The sequence below is a fragment of the Chrysochloris asiatica genome, unplaced genomic scaffold (genome assembly GCF_000296735.1).
Source record: "Chrysochloris asiatica unplaced genomic scaffold, ChrAsi1.0 scaffold00144, whole genome shotgun sequence".
Taxonomy (NCBI): Eukaryota; Metazoa; Chordata; class Mammalia; order Afrosoricida; family Chrysochloridae; genus Chrysochloris; species Chrysochloris asiatica.
Window position 1 is genome coordinate 8515471 of NW_006408662.1, and position 21584 is coordinate 8537054.

The following is a 21584-nucleotide window of genomic DNA, read 5'->3' on the forward strand; positions in this document are numbered from 1 at the left end:
TGGATATTCTACCTTTCTCCACACACTCTTAAACTCTTGAAAACTTGTAAGCCAATCACTTCGTGCATCTATCCCCTCCCTCTGCCCCATTTTAGGTAGCCAATGTCTAAGTTACCCCTCCCTATCTACCCTGTATACAGAAGGGATAGGATTGATACTTGTTGTGAAGACTCCTTCCCTCTCACTTGCTATTTTGAGCTACTACATCCATAAGTCTAGGTCAAGTAATGATGATAGTTTTTGTATGAATCTCTCTCTAAACAACTGGATATCATGGAAGGAAGGATCACACTGTGATTATCCCTCTCAGAAAGGCAGAGAGATCCACCTTACCTATATTTTGAAAGAGTTAAATGAACAGTTAGCTACACAGGGTTTCTCTTGGTCAGCCTGTTGTGATTATTTTCACAATTACCACTAAGTGTCTGCATTGCATACAAACAAAGCAAGATAGATTCAGAGGACCAGGATTCGTCTCACTGGGTTTCCCAGCTGTGACATTTGCTTTAAACGACCTTGCAACAACTACCAAAATGTTGTCATTGCTGACAAATTTCTCTTTGTTTTGCTTTCAGCTCGGGAACCTGCTGCACAAGTTACAGTTCGTCATGACATATGTGGCTCCTTGGCAGATGGCTTGGGGATCTTCATTTCATGTGTTTGCTCAGCTCTTCGCGATCCCTCGTATCCTTTGTTTCTATTTCCATCTGCCAGCTGAGGTTCATGTTGTACCAATGCAAGCTTTTCATTGAACCCTGACAAGAAAAGATGTAAAAGTCTTTAAGATTACATTTTAATGGGGACATGGGTGACACTGTGGATTCCCTTTAGGTCAGTTAGCCTTAAAAGGTATTTCTTAATTTTAAAATCTTCCTGCTTCTGGTATATATTCAAGAGTTACTTTTACTTCTTTTTTTTGTCCTTTCTGTTTCTCATGCTGTAAGAGAAAAAAGTTACAATCAAAATGACCCAGTTGACTTGTGCAAAATAGTGCAAATCAATTTGCAGTTAATCAACATTAAAGATAGAGTTGATGCATTCAATATAACATTACAGATTATATAATAAATTATGATATAATGTGCTTAGCATATACTTGAATAGTATTTAAAACTGCACATTAGGTACAAACAGAATTGCTCAACTATTTTTGAGGTCTAAAAAGATAAATTATGGTTTTGTTTTGAAGTTGCATTTATGTGTGTGTGTATACATAGAATGACAAAGAAAGAATATAAGACTAATTAAAAAAAACAAAAAAACTTTTGACTCAGGCCTAAAATTTAGGAAGTATAAATTTTTCTCAGTGAATTTAGACTTTTTGCATGTTCAAAGGAGTCCTGGTGTGGTGCTACGGGTTAATACACTGGACTGCAAGATCGGTTTGAATCACAAGGTCAGCAGTTCAAGCTCACCACCAGCAACTTGGAAACCCAATACAGGGTCACTTTAAGTTGGAACCAACTCGATGGCACTTAATAGCAATAACAAATGTTCACAGACAACTCGCATCAAAATCTCTGGAGAATCTTGTTCAATCAGTAGATTTCTAAGCCCTAAGATTTCTAAGGACATACTTCCTAAGTAATAATTTCAGGGTATAGGGGCCAAGAACCCATATCTTCACCGGCCTTCTTGATGAGTCTTGTGTCCATTGTTGTGAGCACCCATAGTTTTAGGTTCAGGTATCCTACTGTGAGTGCCATTAGCTAATTTAGATGAAGACCCAGAGTTTCTTTACTTATTAAAATTTACGTAATTCATAAGGAATCTCTGAGCGCAGACATTTGTATACAGGGATGGAAGCTTATTTGGGATCATTGCGTTCTAGATTTTTTTTTAAATGCTCTCTGCCAGGATCCTTTGTGTTTTGTTTTGTTTTTAATTAAGCATACCAAGAGTTGGTCTCACAAGGCACAATGTTGCACATCCCCATTCTAAGAACTGCAGTGAGAGTTTTAAAAGTGTTTTTTAAAGGTTATTGGCAGGAAAAACTAAGGGGAAAAATATTGCAAAAGCATGAGCTTGTACACATCACTTATTCTTTAACCATGGTTATTTTACATGATTCCAGTAATTTAAATTTTCCTAAACAGATTCTTTTCAACAAACAGTGAAGTGAAAGATTGCGGTGACTTTTATTTCTGACAAAAGTCTAAGGTTTTCTACCTAGAATTTAAAGTATGTTTGTTAAATGAAAATTATTACTTTAATGCAAATTTATGGTTGAGGGAGTTGCACTAAGAATTTCAGCCATAAGGTTATGTTTTTCAATTTTATCATAACTTGGGCTAGTGTATATGTGTAGTATTAACTGTAGATGTTAAAGCCCTGTTAGGCAAATTCTGTAACACTAATTACTCCATCTAGTTTCACAACTGAGTTGAGATCAGTCTGGGAGCCGTAACTTTCAATTAACAGACCTAGAGACATGCTGAGGGCCCACACACAAGTACATAATTGGCTCTTAATACTTCTTACAAGAATAAAAGTACCATAAGCATTTATCTCAGATTGTGTAAACTGTGAGTAGGATCTAAGGACTTTCATGACTCTAGACTCATTCCCTTACGAAACTGAAGATATTTGAGATGTAGATCTTATTAGGTACTTAATTATTCTATTTTTAAAATATCAACCCCTATGCTTTGTCCTTAAAATTGCCCCTGTTACTTTTTGTTGTTAGGTGCTGTGGAGTTGGTACCGACTCATAGCGACCCTGTGCACAACAGAATGAAACACTGCCTGGTCCTGGGTCAACCTCACAATTGTTGCCACCATTGAGCCCATTGATGCTGCCACTCTACCAATCCATCTCACTGGGGGTCTTCCTCTTTTTCTCTGACCCTCCACCTTACCAAATATGATATCCTTCTCCAGGGGCTGGTCCCTCCTGACAATATGTCCAAAGTATGAGAGACGAAGTTTGGCCATCCTGACCTCCAAGAAGCACTCTGGCCGCACTTTTTCCAACACAGATCTGTTTGTTCTTTTGGCAGCCCATGGTACTTTCAGTATTCTCCTCCAACACCATAACTCAAATGAATCAATTCTTCTACAATCTTCCTTATTCACCGTCCAACTTTTCGCATGCATATGAGGTTATTGAAAATACCATGGCTTGGGGCAGGCGTACCTTAGTCCTCAAGCTTACATCTTTGCTCTCGGACATTTTAAAAAGGTCTTGTGCAGCAGATTTGCCTAATGGCAATACATCATTTGATTTCTTGACTGCTGCTTCCATGAGTGTTGATGGTTAATCCAAGAAAAATGGAGTCTTTGACAACTTAAATCTTCTCCCCATTGACAAGAATGTTGTTACTACTAAGATACTATTAAGATACAAATGACTATGATCTAGCTTCACAGAGCCTGACTAGTGTAGTTGTGCTACAGTTGCTGTTAGTTGCTGATGCGTCTGCTCCAACTCATAGTGCCCCTGTACACAACTGCCCTGTGCCATCTTGTTGCCGCCGCTGTGTCAGTCCAATTTGTTGAGGGTATTCCTCTTTTCCTCTGACCCTCTATTTAACAAACAGTCCTGGTGTGGCACTGTAGGATGAGCACTGGACTGATAGCTGCAAGGTCAGCAGTTCAAACCCAGAAGCTGCTCCTTGGAAACCCTATACAGGATTACTATGAGTTGGTACTGACTTGACAGCACTTAATAATAACAACACGTTTGCCAAGCATGATGTCCTTTCCCATGAATTTGTTCCTCCTGATAATATGTCCAAAGTATGTGAGGTGAAGCTTCACCATCTTCATTTCTAAGGCACATTCTGGTGGTACTTTTTCCAAGACACATTTGTTTGTTCTTCTGGTAGTCTATGATACCTTCAATATTCTTCACCAACACTATAATTCAAATGCATCAACTCTTCTTTGGTCTCCTTATTATTTGTCCAGCTTTCACATGCCTATGAGATGATTGAATATAATATGACTTGGGTATTTCTTCTCCTTGCTACTGATGTGGTACTGGACTGCAAGGTCAGTTTCAACCACAAGGTCAGTGGTTCAAACTCACCAGCAGCTCCTTGGAAACACTATACAGGGTCGCTATGAGTTAGAACCGACTCGATGACATGAAGGCTTTTACTCCATTGTTCCTTTATCTATACACACCTCCCTTCCTTGCTTGGTAGGTATTTGCTACTTGGTGCCCAACATCACATCGCTCAGGATATAATGAGATAAATAGATGAGTAAACTGGATTTGTAAGATCAACAAGACAAAGCTACCAAGTTCCTAAATGTCAGCACTAGCTCTTGACTAATTTTGAAATGTTAATTATTTTATCAGTCTATTAAGGAAGTGTGAACTCCATCCTGGCCTTGCTCTACTTTGGAATTGAATTAGCTTTCTGGTCAGCAGGGTAATGCTTAGTAAATTGCTTTTTCCAGTGCAAGCATGTTTTCTCCCTTGGTAGCTTCTGCTAGTTTCTGAGCTTAAAATCTCCAGAGAAAGATGGGAATCCTGACCCTTTTAATAGGAATACCAACCATGCGAGACAGTGTTCTTCTGTTAGGTATAAAGATTCAGCCAGATTATCTCTGTTAACTGTGAACATGAGGCAAACTGCTTTATGGTTGTTGTTGTTGTTGTTGTTAAGTGCCAGGAGCTGACCCATAGTGACCCTGTACAGGGTTTCCGAGGGTGTAAATCCTTACGGGAGTAGAAAGCCTCATCTTTCTCCCGCGGAGTGACTGGTAGTTTCGAACCACTGACCTTAAGGTTCGCAGCCCGATTCGTAACCACTACGCTACCAGAGCTCCTTTTATGGTTGGTAGATGTTGGTATTTTTTCATTTAAAATGGACTCATGAATCTGAAGGTTTGAATAGTGTCACAATCAACCTCTTAGGATAACCTCTTACTAAGAGAAATAAAAGATCTTAATGGGCAACCTTCTCAACAGTGATAGCCATAATTTTTCATGTTTGCCAATAATGTGCTCTATTACTTTATTGATCTTCCCTAAATAAAATAACCTTTGAGGTCTATCTATCAGTTTTTCCCTGACCTATAAAATTTTGTTTCTTTGTCTACCACATTGAATGTTATTTATATTCTGGTAGTATTTTCCTTATTTCCTTCTTAGTCTTACTCTCAGGATAATTTTTTACCAATAATGTACTCTATTACTTTATTAATCTTCCCTAAATAAAATAACTTTTGAGGTTTATCAATCACTTCTTCCCTGACCTACAGAATTTTGTCTCTTTTCTACCACATTGAATGTTATTTAGAGACTAGTAACATTTTCCTCCTTTACTTCTTAGTCTTACTTTCAGGATAATTTTTTCTGGCACTTAATCAATATACAGCATAATCTTGGGAGAATTTTTAGACTTGAAAAGGAAAGCAGTATCAGTCCCTCTAACATCCCCCAGCTTGGACTCCAGTTTGTTTTGACCTGGTTCAAAACACATCCTTGGTCACCTGATACTTTGAACTTACCTCCTACTCTCACCTTCCCTCCGAGAATACCACTGCTGACCCTACTCTACCTTGTAAACTTTTTTCAATACAGTGTCTCAATATCATCCAATAGAGTTCCCATTCTTGCAGTGACAAAGACCAGGGCTGATTTGGTGTTTTGTGGCCTGAGTATTAAGGTATTTACAGATGAGAAGGAAATGGATATGTGACCAGAGACATAATAAAAAACCCAGAATGAAACCCACTACTCTAGATTCAATTCTGACTCATAGCAACCTTGTTGTTAGGTGCCATCAACTCAGTTCCAACTCAAAGGGCCCCTATGCACAGCAGAATGAAACACTATCCAGTCCTGCTCCACCTTCACAATGGTTGTTTTGATTGAGTCCATTAGTCCTGCCACTGTATCGATCCATCTCATTGAGAGCCTTCCACTCTTTCACTGACTCTCTATCGTACATGATGTCCTTCTTCAGGGGCTGGTCCCTCCTGACACATGTCCAAAGAATGAGAAACGAAGCCTCACTCTCCTAGCTCATAAAGAGCATTCTAACTGCACTTCGTCCATGACAGATTTGTTTATTTTTTGATAGTCCATGGTATTTTCACTATTCTTCTCCAATGCCATAATTCAGATGCATCGAACCTTCTGTGGTCTTCCTTATTCATTGTACAACTTTCACATGCATATGAAGCTATTGAAAATACCAGGACTTGGATCAGGTGAGCCTTAACCCTCAAAGTGACATCATTGCTCTTGAACGCTTTAAAAAAGACTTGTGCAGCAGATTTGCCTCCTGCAATATGTCTTTTGATTTCTTGAGTGCTTCTTCCATGAGTGTTGACTGTGCGTTCAAGCAAAATGAAGTCTTTGACAACTTCAATCTTTTCTCCATTTATCATGATTTATTTATTGGTCCAGTTGTGAAGATAATGATTTTCTTTACATTGAGGTATAATCTATACTGAAGCCTGTACTCTTTGATGTTCATCAGTAAGTATTTTAAGTCCTCTTCACTTCCAGCAAGCAAGATTGTCTCATCTGCATATTGCAGGTGGTTATTGAGTCTTCCTCCAATCCTGATGCTTATAATCCATATAATCCTGATGCTTAAAATCGTCATATAATCCAGCTTCTCAGATTATTTTCTCAGCATATAGATTGAATGAGTATAATGAAATAATACAACCCTGGTGCACACCTTTCCTAATTTTAAATGGTTTAGTATTCCTTATTCTGTTCAAATGACTATCTCTTGGTCCATGTACAGGTACCTCATGAGCAAATTTAAGTGTTCTGAAATACCTATTCTTCACAATGTTTTTAATAGTTTGTCATGATCCTCACTGTTGAATGCACAAGCAAATATCTTTCTGGTATTCTCTACTTTCAGCCAAGATGCATCAGCTACACCATATCAGCAATGATATCCGCCCTTCTAGTCCTCTTTTGAATCCAGCTTGAAGTTCTGACAACTCCCTGTTGATGTAATGCTGCAAATGTTTTTAAATTATCTTCACCAAAATTTTATTTGTATGCAATATTAATGATATTGTTTAATGATTTACACATTCTTTTGAGTCATCTGTCTTTGGAATGGGCATATATAGAATCTCTTCCAATCTTTTGGCCAGGTAGCTGTCTGCCAAATTTCTTGGCATAGACTAGTGAATGCCTCCAGAACTGCATCAGTTTCTTGAAACATTTCAGTTGGTATTCTGTCCATTACAGGAAACTTCTTTTCACCAGAGCCTTCAGTGCTGTTGTCTGGACTTCTTCTATCAGTATCATCAGTTCTTGATTGCATACTACCTCTTGAAATGGTTGAGCACTGACCAGTTCTTTTTGGAACAGTGACTTGGTATATTCCTTCCGTTTTCTTTTGATGCTTTTTTGCATCATTAAATATTTTGCCCATAGACTCCTTCAATATTGCAAGTCAAGCCGCGATTTTTTTCTTCAGTTCTTTCAACTTGAGAAATGCTGTGAGTGTTCTTCCCTTTTGGTTTTCTAATTACAAGTCTTTGCATGTGTCATGATAATATGTCACTTTGTCTTCTCAAACTGCCCTTTGAAATGTTCAGCTCTTTTACTTCATAATTTCTTCTAGTCATTTTAGCTTCTCTATGTTCAACATCAAGTTTCAGCGTCTCTTCGGACATCCAGTTTGGTCTTTTCTTTACTGTGTTTCATATATTTTTAATGGTCTTGCTTTCTTCGTGTATAATGCTCTTGATTTTATTCACAAGTTTTCTGGTCTTAAGTAAATTAATATTTAATGCAAAATATCTGCTTTTGAGATGGTCTCTAAATTCAGGTGAGATATATTTGAGGTCATATTTTGGCTGTCATGGACTTGTTTTAATTTTCTTCAACTTAAACCTGAACTTGCATTTAAGCAATTGGTCTGTTCCACAGTCTGGTGCCGACCTTGTTTTAGCTAATAATATTGAGCTTCTTTATCACTTTTTCCCATAGAAGTAGGCTATTTGATGTCTGTGTATTACACCTGATGAGGTCCATGTGTATAGTAACCTTTTATGTTGTTTTTAAAAGGTATTTGCAATGGATAAGTCATTGGTCTTGCAATGGTCTATCAGGCAATCTCTAGCATAGTTTCTATCACCTATGCCATATTTTCCAACTACTGATCCTTTCTCCATGCTTCCAACTTTTGCATTCCAATCACTTGCAATCATCAATGCATCTTGACTGCATGTTTGATCAGTTTCGGATGGAAGAGGTTAGGAAAATCTTCAATTTCATCATCACTGGTTTTAGTAGTTGGTGCATAATAGAGGTATGAACTGGACTTCCTTTTAGGTGTCTGGATATCATCCTATCACAGACAGTATCATACTTCAGGATAGATTTTGAAATGCTCTTTTTAACAATGAATGTGATGCCATGCCTCTTCAATTTGTTGTTCCTGGCATAGTAATCCATATGATTTTTTCTGATACAAAATGGCCAAAACCTCCATTTCAGCTCACTAATACCTAGGATATTAATCTTTATGTATTCCATTTAACTTTTGACAATTTCCAATTTTCCTAGATTCATACTTCAAATTTCACGTTCCAGTTCTTAATGAACATTTACAGCTGTTTCTTCTAATTTTGAGTTGTGCCCCATCAACAAAAGAAGATCCCAGATGCTTTACTCTATCCATATCATTAAGACCAACCCAACTTTGCGGAGGCAGCTCTTTGCAGTTGTATTTTGAGTACCTTCCAGCCTGAGGGGCTCATATTCAGCACTCTACCAGACAATGTTCTGCTGCTCTTCAGAAGGTTTTCAGTGGCTACCCTTTAGAAGTACTTTGTCTCACCATCTTCCTAATCTGTGTTAGTCTGGAAGCTTCACCGATACATGTCCACCATGGGTGACCTTGCAGGTTTTTAGGATACCAGTGGTATACTGTCCAGCATCACAGTAACACACAAGCCATCAAGGTACAACAAACTGACAGGTGAATGGCGGATAAACCATATAGGACAGAGTCAAACTGCTCCTTAGGTGTCTGAGACTGTAAATCTGTACAGGAATCCCTGGCTTCATCTTTCTCTGACAGAGAACCACAATCTGTAGTAAGCATACACCACAATGCCTCCAGGGATAGGCTGGTGAGTTTGAACTGCCGACCTTGTGGTTGAAATCGACCTTACAGTCTAGTGCTTTAACCCGCACCAGGACTATAGCCATCACAGTAGTGTATTATTCTATACTTCTGTAGTACGGAACCTCGTGGAATTTGATTGAAATTGTAGCACAACAGAGATATGGACTCCTGGTGTGGCGCTGTAGGATCAACACTGGACTACACACCACAAGGTCAGCAATTCAAACCCACCAGCTGCTCCTCAGAAACCCTATGCAGGGTCGCTATGAGTCAGAAGTGACTCAACAGCACTTAACAAGAGATATGTAGGAAATTTTAACAAATCAACACTGGAATGAAATATTAATAGAGGATGAGCCATTTAATTCCTAAAGATGTTTGAGTGTGAATAAATCAAAACCAGATCCAACCTACTGCTTGCTGTTGAGTAAATTCTAGTTCATAGCGACCCTGTGTAAAAACCGCGGCACAGATAGGAAGGCAATGTCATTACGAAGTTCTCAGGTTTCCGAGTGCTTTAATGTTTGGTCAGAGACATGGCTTAAAGTTAGGTGGTAAGGGAATCGGAGGTGGTAGGAGTTCTTTAAAAACTCCCCTTTTATGTAAAATATATACATTATGTTGTTGTTGTTAGGTGCCATCAAGTCGGTACCGACTCATAGTGACCCTGTGCACAACAGAATGAAACACTGCCCGGTCCTGGGCCAACCTCACAATTGTTGCCACACTTGAGCCCATTGATGCTGCCACTTTGCCAATCCATCTCACTGGGGGTCTTCCTCTTTTTCTCTGACCCTCCACCCTACCAAACATGACATCTATATACTTTATAGAAGAGCCTATATATGGAACCTTTGTGGTGCGGTGCATTAAGTATTAGGCTGCCAACTACATGATCGGCAATTCAAAACTACCAGTAAGAGGAAGCTGTTTGTTCCTGTAGAGATTTAGTATTCGGATCTCTAAGGAGTAGTTCTCTGTCCTGTATAGGGTTTCTATGAGATGCACTTTAATAGCAAGAAGAAAATAATAAGGACAACTCCTCCTGAAACAAAAATCTGAGCTTAAATATGCATGGATGCAAAGAAAAGTGTTTATGGACTGCACAAGGCTCGTTCATTTTTCTATGTTTTGTACATGTTGCATGTAAGTGATGCTTTTAAGGACCCCCTTCTTTAAGTCCTGTTGGTGACAATACATTCAAGAACTCAGAAACCTGAGTCCTTAATTATAAGATCGTCTTCCAGTCTGTACAAGGAACTTCTTTTTCTCTTTCTCCCAGAACTTTAAGAATATGGGTTAAAGAAATAAGACCCTCCCTTTGTTCCCATAGTGAGAAAGATGCACCTGGTCCCTTTCAGGTGGGACAACCAACCTGGCAGTAGATGGGACCAGGTTTGTAGTAGAATCATCCATATAAGTCAAGGATTGGTGTGTACTTATTCTAACAGGGCAATCTGAGCTCACATTAACCTCTGCCAGCTTTCTAGGTTCTTCCTTTCAGCTCCTTACTCTTCCTACCTCAGGCCTCACCATAGTTCTCAATGAGGCACGGAGACTGGGGAGGACCTGGCACATTCAGTGGATGGCTGCATCTGGCATCTTCTCCAAATTTCCAGAAAGTCATAGGGTCTGAGTCAAAAAGTTACTGACAAGCTATTTTCAATGCTGAGCAATTGCTTTTCTCACCAGGCAGGGTGTGGGTGACAGAGACTGGGCAACAGAGGTAAGTCATTAAGTGAGAAACCTATATAGAGTTGGCCAACAAAATGCTGTGATTTCATGGGTCTAAGTTTTTAGCTTGTCAAGAAGGAATCACTTGAATTGAACTAGTGTTGAAGTATGATAAATAATAGTTTTTGAACAGTGGAAAAATGCTCTTTCTGAAACAGAGACGATACCTTCCAAAACAAGGCTGTTTGTTTATTTTAAGAACTGCAGTTTCATTTTAATGATTTATGAAACTACTTAGTCCTTTAGTAGCAAAACAGTGTGTTTTGCTCAGTTTGTGATATCTTCATACAAATAAATAGTTCTTTTCAGTCCTTAGGTATCAAATCTTTGCCATGAATAAAACTGAGACCACTGGGATTTTTATGAGAGTTATTTTATTCACATGGTGGTTAGATGAGACTTAGCAGGATGCTAATGAAATTTTAAAACTTCTAAATATGTACATAGACTTAGTGTATATTCTTTCTTTCATGGGTGAGGAAATGACATAAATGTAGGTAGTCAAAATCTGAAATAATATTTTAAAATGTAAGTGAAGAAGTGTTTTTGCCTTAACTCGAAATTCTCAGATTCTGCGATGCTTTTCTTCCAAATGATTGCCACCTCAATCTTTTCCACGCCACTGAGCCCATTTCTCGGGAGTGTCATTTTCATCACGTCGTATGTCAGGCCGGTCAAATTCTGGGAGAAAAACTACAAGTAAGATCTAAAGTCAATTCTAACTTCCTTTACTCAGATTTGTGCGTTTTGTTCCTCAGTGATACGGTTCCTGGTCCCACGGTGTGGCCTGCTATGGAGAGCCTGCCTGCTTAATGGTGCTCTGAAATCATTTCCTTACAGTGCACTGGGATCTGAGGGCTCCAGGCCAAACACAGCTGTGTATAAATGAACAACCAAGTATCCATCCTCCGTGTGTCGCCAGAGTAGAACTGCGCTCCATAGGGTTTTCAATGGCTGTAACCTTTCAGAAGTAGATGGTCAGACCTTTCTTCTGCAGTGCCTCAGGGTAGATTCAGTCTCCAACTTTGAGGTCGGCAGTCAAGCACGTTAACCGTTTGCATGACCCAGGGTATTACTATTTCCTGAATGCTCCACTTAAGAGACCAGTCCCCACTTTTACTGATGAGCTCAGATATTTACTAAGGTTCAGCCCCTAATGTCCCTTGCAAGCTCACACTCACAGAATGCAGCCTGGGGGACCCATACTGGAGGGGCAAGGGCAGGTGAGGCTGGGACTCCTCCTGTTCCTTGCAGAGTTGTCATCTGCTAAGAAAGGTGCTTTGCTTTGTTTTTGAAGTAGAAGCAAAGTCATCTTGAAATCTACATGAAAACAAGAGTTCCCTTTTACATTTGTCTAGAAAGATCATTTATATTTACAAAGCCTAGGAGTAAGTGAAGATTACCAGTATTCGCTTATCTTTCAGCATTATTATGAGAAGACAATTTGGGGGATCTTTTTGGAACTCCGAAAGTCATACCTCTGGATGGTTCAGAAACCCAAAGCAAAAAAAAAAAAAAAAAATCTGTTTTCCAGGGCATATTTGTTGTTGTTGCTAAATGACGTGGAGTCAGTTCCAACCCATAGTGACGCTATGTATAGGTTTCCAAGGAGCAGCTGATGAACTTGAACCACCGACCTTGCAGTTCAAACCAACATTGCAGTCCAGCACATTAACCCACAGTGCTATACCAGGGCACGTTTGTTGTTATTGTTGTGAAGTGCCGTCGAGTCGATTCCGACCAATAGCGACCCTGTATAGGGATTCCAAGGAGCAGCTGGTTGGTGAGTCCAACACATTAACCCACAGTGCCACACCAGTACTCTGTTTGGTGGGTTCAGAGTCCCAACTTTTCTTTTCAGCAGCTGGGCCGTTGGCCACTGCGATACCAGGGCTCCTTTCTCTGGAAGGTACAAAAGCTTATGAATAAAACAATGATATACTCTCGTGATTCTAACTGTACAGATAAGGAATGCAAAAAAAATATTTTAAAGTGGATCCTTGGTACAAAAGATTCCTTTCAACTCTTAATATCAGATAAATTAGAATCCATCTTCCTGGCATGGGAGAATTTAATACAAGGAACACAGTTCCTAGTTGAACCGGAAACAATTTTAAGTATTAAATAATAGAAAGGGACTCCTGATATGGCGCTGTAGGATCAGCACTGGACTGTGAGCCACAACGTCAGCAGTTCAAACCCACCAGCGTTCCTTGGAAACCCCATGCAGGGTCTCTATGAGTTGGAACCAACTTGACAGCACTTAACAACAACAACAGTAGAAAGGTAAGTCCTGGTATGGCACTGTAGGGTAAGTACTGAGCTGTAAACCACAAGGTTGGCAGTTCAAATCCACCAGTCACTCCTTGGAAATCCTATACAGGGTTGCTATGAGTCAGAAATGATTCAATGGCACTTAAGAAGAATGCAGTGCTGTGGTAAGGGGCCATAGTGGTGCGGTGGCTAAGTGTGGGAGAAGGATTAGACAGTCTGCTTCGAAAAAGATTGTTGTTATTAAGTGCCATCGAGTCAGTTCTGACTCATAGCGACCCTGTATAAGGTTTCCGAAGAGTGGCTGGTAAGCTTGAACCACCAACCTTGTGGTTCAAACCAACCCTGCCGTCCAGCACATTAACCTGCAGCGCCACCCCAGGACAGCTTTAGAGACTAGAAACATTGTGGAACAGTTCTTTTTGTCCTGTGGGGTCACTGTGAGCTGGAACCAACTCAAGGGCACCATGATTTGCCTTGGGGTTTTTGGTTCTAACATAAGTGGGGTCAGGGTTCAAACTTTGCTTTGCATTTTTCTGGGGTGTAAGGACGGGCACACCAGATTCTGGGCATGTCAAAGGGTGTTCCACTCTTTACTAGATCGTGTTACTGGGAGCCAGGTTGGAAAAAAAATTTTAGTTCCTCTAGGGGAAGAAATTCTTGATGTAAAATCCAGTTTGGGGCTTCTGTTAAAGAGGCAGAATACGTAATTACATTGTCTGTTTTAAAAGATCTGTGGATAGAAATTCAGGAAAGTAAAGTAGTGGAGTCCTGGTGTGGTGTTGTGGGATAATGCACTGGACCACAAGGTCGGTTTGAACTACAAGGTTGGTGGTTCAAATTCACCAGCTGCTCCTCAGAAACCCTATACAGGGTTGCTATGAGTCAGAACCGACTTGACGGCACTTAACAACAATAACAAGGTAGAGGGGGATACCAGATAAGGAAATGCAAGAAACCTCATCTGGATCTCGGATCCTTACACACACTTTGGAAAGTTTAGTCTGTTTTAAGCTGTTGGTTTTCATTTCATTGTTAATGATTTCTAGACCGTTGGTGGTACAAATGGTTAAGCACGCTACTACTTGAGAAAGATTGGCAATTTGCAGTTTGAACTTACCCAGAGGTGCCTCAGAGGGCAGACTGGAGATCTGTGTTCTAAAGGTCACAGCTTTGAAAGCTTATGGCAAGCTTACCCTCTCTGCACACCTGGGCTCACCATGAGTAGTAATTGAGAACCATGAAAACCAGTCAGTTATTGCACTTCTGAGTTTACGGGGAGTGACTCCTGCCTTCTTTTAAATGTTCCAATCAGGTTAGTGTAACTGATGGTGTTTGAATTTTTAACTAATTGTTTTATTACTTTAAAATGGCCCACCAACAAGATGCTCTCCTGGGGGGCACTCACAGGCACATCTCTCTCAGTACACTGCCACTGGGCCCTGGGCTGTGGGGACTCATCTGAAGTCCTCTCTCCCAGCCACCTCTCCCTTCCCACCCCTGCTTCTTCAATTTTCAGTGACATGCCTTTCAGTGACATGTATTTCAAGTCTATTAAAGCTGCCTTTGGTATTTACAGGTATCTAGGAGCTCTGGTAGCGTCTGGTGTTTACAGGTATCTAGGAGCTCTGATAGCGTAGTGGATAGGAATTGGGCTGCGAACCTTAAGGTCAGCAGTTCGAAACTACCAGCTGTTCCGCGAGAGAAAGATGAGGCTTTCTGCTCCTGTAAAGATTTACAACCTCGGAAACCCTGTACAAGGTTGCTATGAGTCAGAACCAACTCCACGGCACATAACCATCACCACCACCAGGAGTCCTTATGATTCAGAGCCGACATTGACACTTAACAGTAACAACAAGGAGTCCTGGTGTGGTGCTGTAGGTTAATCACTCACAAGGTTCAAACTCACCAGCCATTCCTCAGAAACCCTGTATAGGGTTGGTGAGTCGGAACCAACTCAATGGCACTTAACAACAATAATGAGTGAAGCCCTGAATTGCAGCTAAACCCACTCTCCCATAATCCTGCCTAATTTTAGTTATTTTTCCCCCTATTAAACTGTCTTGGAATTCGCAGGCCCTTTTTTCCCCAACTCTGCCACTCACTGTAGGCAGACAATAAACGTGAGCTCCTCCCATGCCTGATTTCTATAGCCCGATTTCTATACTTTTGGAGTCCTGGTGTGGCACTGTGGGTTAATGCGCTGGACTACAAAATCAGTTTGAACCAGTCACTCTTCGGAAACCCTATACAGGGTCGCTGTGGGTCAGAACCAACTCAATGGCACTTAACAACAAGAGCACTTCTATAGGTTTACCTTTGGCCTCATTCCCATACATTCTTGAAAGTTATCTGATGTTATTAGGTGTCATCAAGTCAGCTGACTCATAGCAACCTCAAGCTCAACAGAACAAAACACTGCCCACTCTTCTACCATCACACAATTGTCATGTTTGGATCCACTGTTGCAGTCACTCACTGTGTAGCCCTTCTATTTTGGGGATACTCTCTTTTTCTGCTGACCCTTGACTTTACCAAGTATGATGTCCTTTTCCAGGAACTGGTTCCTCCTGATTAACATGTCTACATAAATGAGAAGAAGATTTCATATCTTCATTCACTTCTAAGGAGCATTCTGGTTGTACTTCTGCCAAGACAGATTTATTTGTTCTTCTGGCAGTCCATGGTACCTTCAGGATTACCTGCTAATACCATAACACAATGTATCAATTCTTCTCATTGTCCAGCTTTCATATTCATATGGGGTAACTGAAAATACCATGGCTTGAGGCAGGTGCAACCTTAAAGTGACATATTTGCTCTTTAACACTTTAGAGAGATCTTTTGTAGCAGACTTACCCAATGCAATACGTTGTTTAATTTTTTGACCTCTGAGTATTGATTGTGGATCCAACTTAAATGAAATCTTTGACAGCTTTAATTTTTGTTTTGTTTTGTTTTGTTTTTTAATGTTTTATTGTGAATTATGTGATAGTTTACATGGGAGAACATTAGTTTTACATTTATCCTATCATATATTGTTTCATTGCCATGGTTACAACCCCCCTCCTTGCACTATCAACCAACCAAAGGGTATATACTACAAGCCTGCCCCCCAGTCGTCAGCACACAGCCCCTCTCCCTCTCTGTGTCTAAAGTCCCCAACTGCTCCATCTCTCCACGTCATCGTCTCTGCCTCCATCTCAGGCATCACTGCTTCTCTGGTAGGGTCGCACTCTCCGCTCTTCTCCCTTGATGGTCCCAGGGACCTCCACTCCTAGACTGAAAAGTTAGTCACTCTCCCCCTTGCTACAAAATGTCTACCTTTACATTTCCAACCCTCACAATCAGTCCTGATAACAATTATTCACTATTGTATCATAAGAGACTCATCCGCATTTCATTTCATCAGCCCTGCCTAGACAGATTGGCTACTACTCAGTGGAGATTCTACCTTCTTTCATGCCCTCTGAATCTAGGTTCCCTCTTGAAAGCTTGTAAGCCAGTCACTTCGTACCTTTGTATCCCCTCCCCCTATTTTGGATAGCCAATGTCCAAGTTGCCCATCCTTGTCTACTCTGTGTACGGAGGGGTTGGGAATGATCCTTGCTATAAGGATTTGTTCCCTCTTTTGAGCTACTGCATTCATAGGTGTAGGTCAAGATCATCAAATTGTATCAGTTTACTCTTTTTTTCCTCTTCTTTCTTCTTCTGGTTGAGTTCTGATCATCCAGTCATTGAAGCCAGGTCAAGTGGGTATTATCTGCAAGTGTGGGTGTTCTTGTGTATATGTCCTCTCTTCTTATCAGCTGGATGCTTCACTCTCTACTCTAGTCCTCTGTGGCTATGTCACTGACTCTGGACCCAAGAGTTCCCCAGGTCTTGCCACACTGCTGGCCAACCAGGTCTCCACGCGGGTTCACAGGAGTCTATTGAACATTGTAGGGCTTAGCTTGCAGCTTTGTTGCTGTTTTTCCCTCACTTCCCCTTATTGGTAATGAGTGTGGTCACCAATCAGAGTGTGTACTCCCATTGAGTCTTAGTCTTGGAAGGGGGTTTACACTGAGGGAACCTGACCACTTGCCTTGATGTCTCCTGGGCAAGCAACTTGCTTGTTCTTATAGTAACAGTTGGTCTGCCTATATTGTTTTGCATGACAGCTTTCAGTTTTTACTTCCTTCATCATGTTTATTGGACCAGTTATGAGGACTTGTATTTTCTTTACATTGAGTTGTAATCCATACTAAAGGCTGTCTTCTCTGATCTTCATCAGCAAGTGCTTCATGCTGTCTTCTGTTTCAGCAAGCAAGGCTGTTTGAACTGCATATCAGGGATTGTGAATGAGACTTCCTCCAATTTTTTTTGCCATGATCTTCATACAGTGAACCTCAGCTTATTTGCTCAGCATACAGATTGATTATGTATGGTAAAAGGCTACAACCCTTGATACACACCTTGCCTGATTTTTAAATCATGCAGTGTCCCCTTGTGTTGATTGAATGACTGTATCTTCGTCAGTATACAAGTTCCCCATGAGCGCAACTAAGTGCTCTGGAATTCCCATTCTTTCCAATGTTATCCATAGTTGGTTATGATACACACAGTCAATAAAACACAACTAGACATCTGTCTGGTATTCTCTGCTTTCAGGGAACACCAGTGGCACAGGCTTCAAGCATCACAGCAACACACAAGCCCCCACAGTACCACAGTACAACAAACTGACTGACAGGTGGGTTTATTGTTGTTGTTGTTATATGCCGTGGAGTCGATTCTGGCTCATAGTGACCCGGTACAGGGTTTCCAAGATGCTGGAGGATTTCATGTAATGACTTTGTGGTTCAAAGTCCAGTACTGATCCTACAGCGCCACACCAGGAGTGGTTTATAGCACCCCTAAAACACAGCTCACATCATGACCTCTCTGTCTTCATGAAGTCTTAGAGTCTGTCCATGGAGTCTTTTGATTCTACCCTGGTCAATGGGAAGATAATCTGCTCTGTTTTATCCTCAGCACTTCCTAAGGGGTGGCGATACATCAGAAAGCATGGGTTTTGTTGTCAGTCAGACTTGCTAAAATCCCAACCCATGTTTATTTAGGTGTTTGGCTTTGGGAAATTAACCTGTAAGCCTCAGTGAACTCATTTGTAAAATGATATAGCTATCTCTGTGCCCTCAGAAGCTGCAAAAACCAAAAGAGACCATTCTCTGAGGTAAATGTGTAAGTCATTTATATATACAGGATGGCATTTCCAGTCCCATTTGTCCCCACTTTCCCTATATTTTCTTTTCTCACTCAGCTTTTAACTGAGTATGTCTTGACATTGTCTGTGTATCCTTGTGACCTACCCAAAGCCTTTTCTGAAGAGGTAGAACACAATCAGGTCACTCTGAAGCAACACACACATCAATGGTAGAATATCTGTGGCCTGCACACTGTGAGTTGCCCAATGGATATCTGCTCTCCCTTTGAATGACATGTCTATTTTGATTCCTCAGCTTGTCACAGATCTCCAGTTCTGTTTTTTGACAATCACAGCTACCGTAGTGGAATAGCAGGATACTGAAGCACCACTATCTTATGTTTTATCAAACAACAAACTACTTCAGCTAGTCTCAGTGGGATTTCATGAATCTTACTCTTGGTCCATCTCATTCTTGGATCTGTAATATAGAAGGGAGGCTAGCGTGGTATCTTAGGAACTACAGAATCCATTCTCTAGTCTCCTCTTTCTGCTTCTAGTTTACCAAAACTCCACTAGACCACTCATATGAACCTTGTCTGTCACAATGATCTGCCCCTTGGAGTAGCACCTGCTGTTCCTAAGGCAATCAGCACAGTGTTGCCTCCGGCACAAGCCACCCTTTATCAGTGCCTCCCTTCCCATTCAGGTTAAGCAGCCCTAGTCATTCCTTGTATGAAGAGGTCTAGACATTGTACAGCTTGTCACCCTCATCCAGATGTTTGCTGGTTGTCCCTCATCCTCCTTTCCTTAGCCCCATCTTCCTTACCTGCTCCAGATGCCATCTAATCCACTTCAAGAAGAGGGATTGTCACTTCTAATGACAGAGCTGTTCTGCTTTTATGTATTGCTCTTAATTTCTAAAACCTCTCAATCATTTCACATATAGCATACCCCAGTCCTGGTGTGGTGCTGTAAAATAAAGCACTGGACAACAAGGACATTTGAACCAGCCACTCCTTGGAAACCCTATACAGAGTTACTCTGCTGACTCAATAGCACTTAATAACAGCAACAATCACTAAACTCAGTATTCGTCATCTTCATCTTGAATGGTAGGATTGCTCGGTTTGTGTTTTTGGTTTTCAATGAAAATCAGAAATGACTGTTCTATTATCACCTCTCATCTTTAGAAGCTTGAGCTTAGCATTCCAGTCCATGGAAGTCTGTTTCAGTTGTGCTGTTCATCATTCTCCAAGTGTACTCACTTTGCTTTGTCTGCTTTGTCTGCTGTGTTTGTTGTTGTTGTTGTTAAGTGCTGTCAAGTCAGTTTCAACCCATAGTGACCCGGTATAGGGTTTCTGAGGAGTGGCTGATGACCTTGAACCACCAATCTTGCAGTTCAAACAGACTTTGTAGTCCAGCACATTAACCCACAGTGCCACACCAGGCCTCTGCTGGTATGTTTCCCTGTTGTTATCTGTTTCCTCATCCATGATGTGCTAAAAGAAAATGAACACAACAGAGCCAGGGGTACATAGTTTGATTAAGGCCAACAAAGATGGCCCCCCACCCCCCCACACTTTTTTTTCAAAACGGAAAGGACTTTGTTGAATGCTTTCTACAAGATGAGGTGTTTTAAGGGTGGTTTGTTGTTGTTGTTTTTAAGTTTTTATTGTGAATTAAATGATAGTTTACATGGAAGCATATCAGTTTTACACTCATCATTTCATTACAATGATTACAATCTTTAAGGGTGGTTTTTAAGATGTTTGTGCAAAGCATCGAGCTTCTCAAAAGGCAATATTTTGCCCAAGTTTGCAGCACGAAGCTTCTTATGGCTTGCAGGTTGGATAGCAAAGTGAAACATGCTAACATTTGCCCTCCCTTGAAAGATAATGCAGGGGCAGATTCAACATGTTTCAAATAGTAATCCAGTCACTTCATAATTGACTAGGGTACATTTACAGTGTACCCAGATAGCCTGTGACGGAGCAGTCAATCATGAGTTAGATGCGCTCTGTTTAGTTACTGCTGAGATAAAAGTCATGAAGCACCTTTATCAGATACCTTAATGCTATTAGAAGGAGTTCTGGTGTGGCGCTGTGGGTTAATGCACCAGACTGAAAAGCCATTTAAACTGCAAGGTCGGCAGTTCAAGCTCACCAGCTGCTCCTTGGAAACCCTGTACAGGGTCGCTATGGGTCAGAACCAACTCAACGGCACTTAACAACAACAACAACAACAAGGCTATTAGAGGGAGCACTGGTAGCGCAGTGGTTATGAATTGGACTGTTAACCTCAAGGTCAGCAGTTCGAAACTACCAGCTGTTCCGCAGGAGAAAAGTGAAGCTTTCTGCTGCCGTAAAGATTTACAGTCTCAGAAACCCTGTATAGGGATGTGATGAGTTGGAACCATCTCCACGGCACACCACCACCACCATTAGGCTATTAGAAGGAGCTCTGGTAGCTTAGTGAGTTACTAGTTGGGCTGCTAAGCTCAAGGTCAGCAGTTCGAACATACTAGCTGCTCTGAGGGAGAAAGATAAGGCTGTCTGCTCCTGTAAATGTTTACATCCTCAGAAGCACTATAAAGGGTCACTATGAGCCGGAACCAACTCCATGGCACACAACCCCCTCAAGGCTATTAGATCTCACAGATCCATACTTGGCATGCATTGGCCTGGGATATATTATCGTAGTGATAATTGTAATGGTTGCAGTAATAGCAGGAGAGACCATCAATTTCTCTATGATATTTTCTAGTCCTTGCAAGCACTCAGGGAATAAAGTTTCTTTCTTTTTTTTTTTTTTTTTTCCCTCATTTTACATATCAGAAAAAAATGAAACTCAAGGAAGTTAATAAAAACTTGCCCAAGGTCCCAGAACAAGCTGACAGATATGCTAAGTTAGTAACCCAGGGCTGAGCTATTGGCTTTACTCTTTACCCTGTAGCTTCTCAAGTGCCTCACACACAAACACACAAAAAGTTGTCAGTGAATCTAGTTTAGACATTTGCTTGTAGCAGCCTTGGGAGGGAGGTGCCGTCACCGAGAGGCCTGCACAGGTGGAGGGACATGTATAGAAGGGAAGATGGGTCACAGCCCAAGCCCCCGAGAACACCCATCGCTCAGGGCCTTCCTTTCACAATGGCTCTTTTAATTTTTAAAGGACTCTTTTGGCAGACTGTTCACAACCTCAGCAGAGTTCAAGGTGTTGCTGAGGTTAAAAGTGTCACGGTGACCCTCAAAGTGGTTCCAAACCTCCCTGTCCCGATGCTGCCAAGTTGATTTTTAAAACCATTAAGCTGAGGTTTCAAAAGCATC

The 21584-nt window shown here is 41.0% G+C and overlaps 1 protein-coding gene across 1 annotated transcript in view; it reads left to right on the forward strand.

Moving 5' to 3' along the window:
* Nucleotides 1-21584, forward strand: part of PCNXL2 (pecanex-like 2 (Drosophila)) — a 491139-nt gene that overhangs the window by 367422 nt on the left and 102133 nt on the right. Inside the window, exons 22-23 of the mRNA XM_006870571.1 lie at nt 576-684; nt 11372-11501. Of these exons, the coding sequence (XP_006870633.1) occupies nt 576-684; nt 11372-11501 (239 nt within the window). The remainder of the gene's footprint in view (nt 1-575; nt 685-11371; nt 11502-21584) is intronic.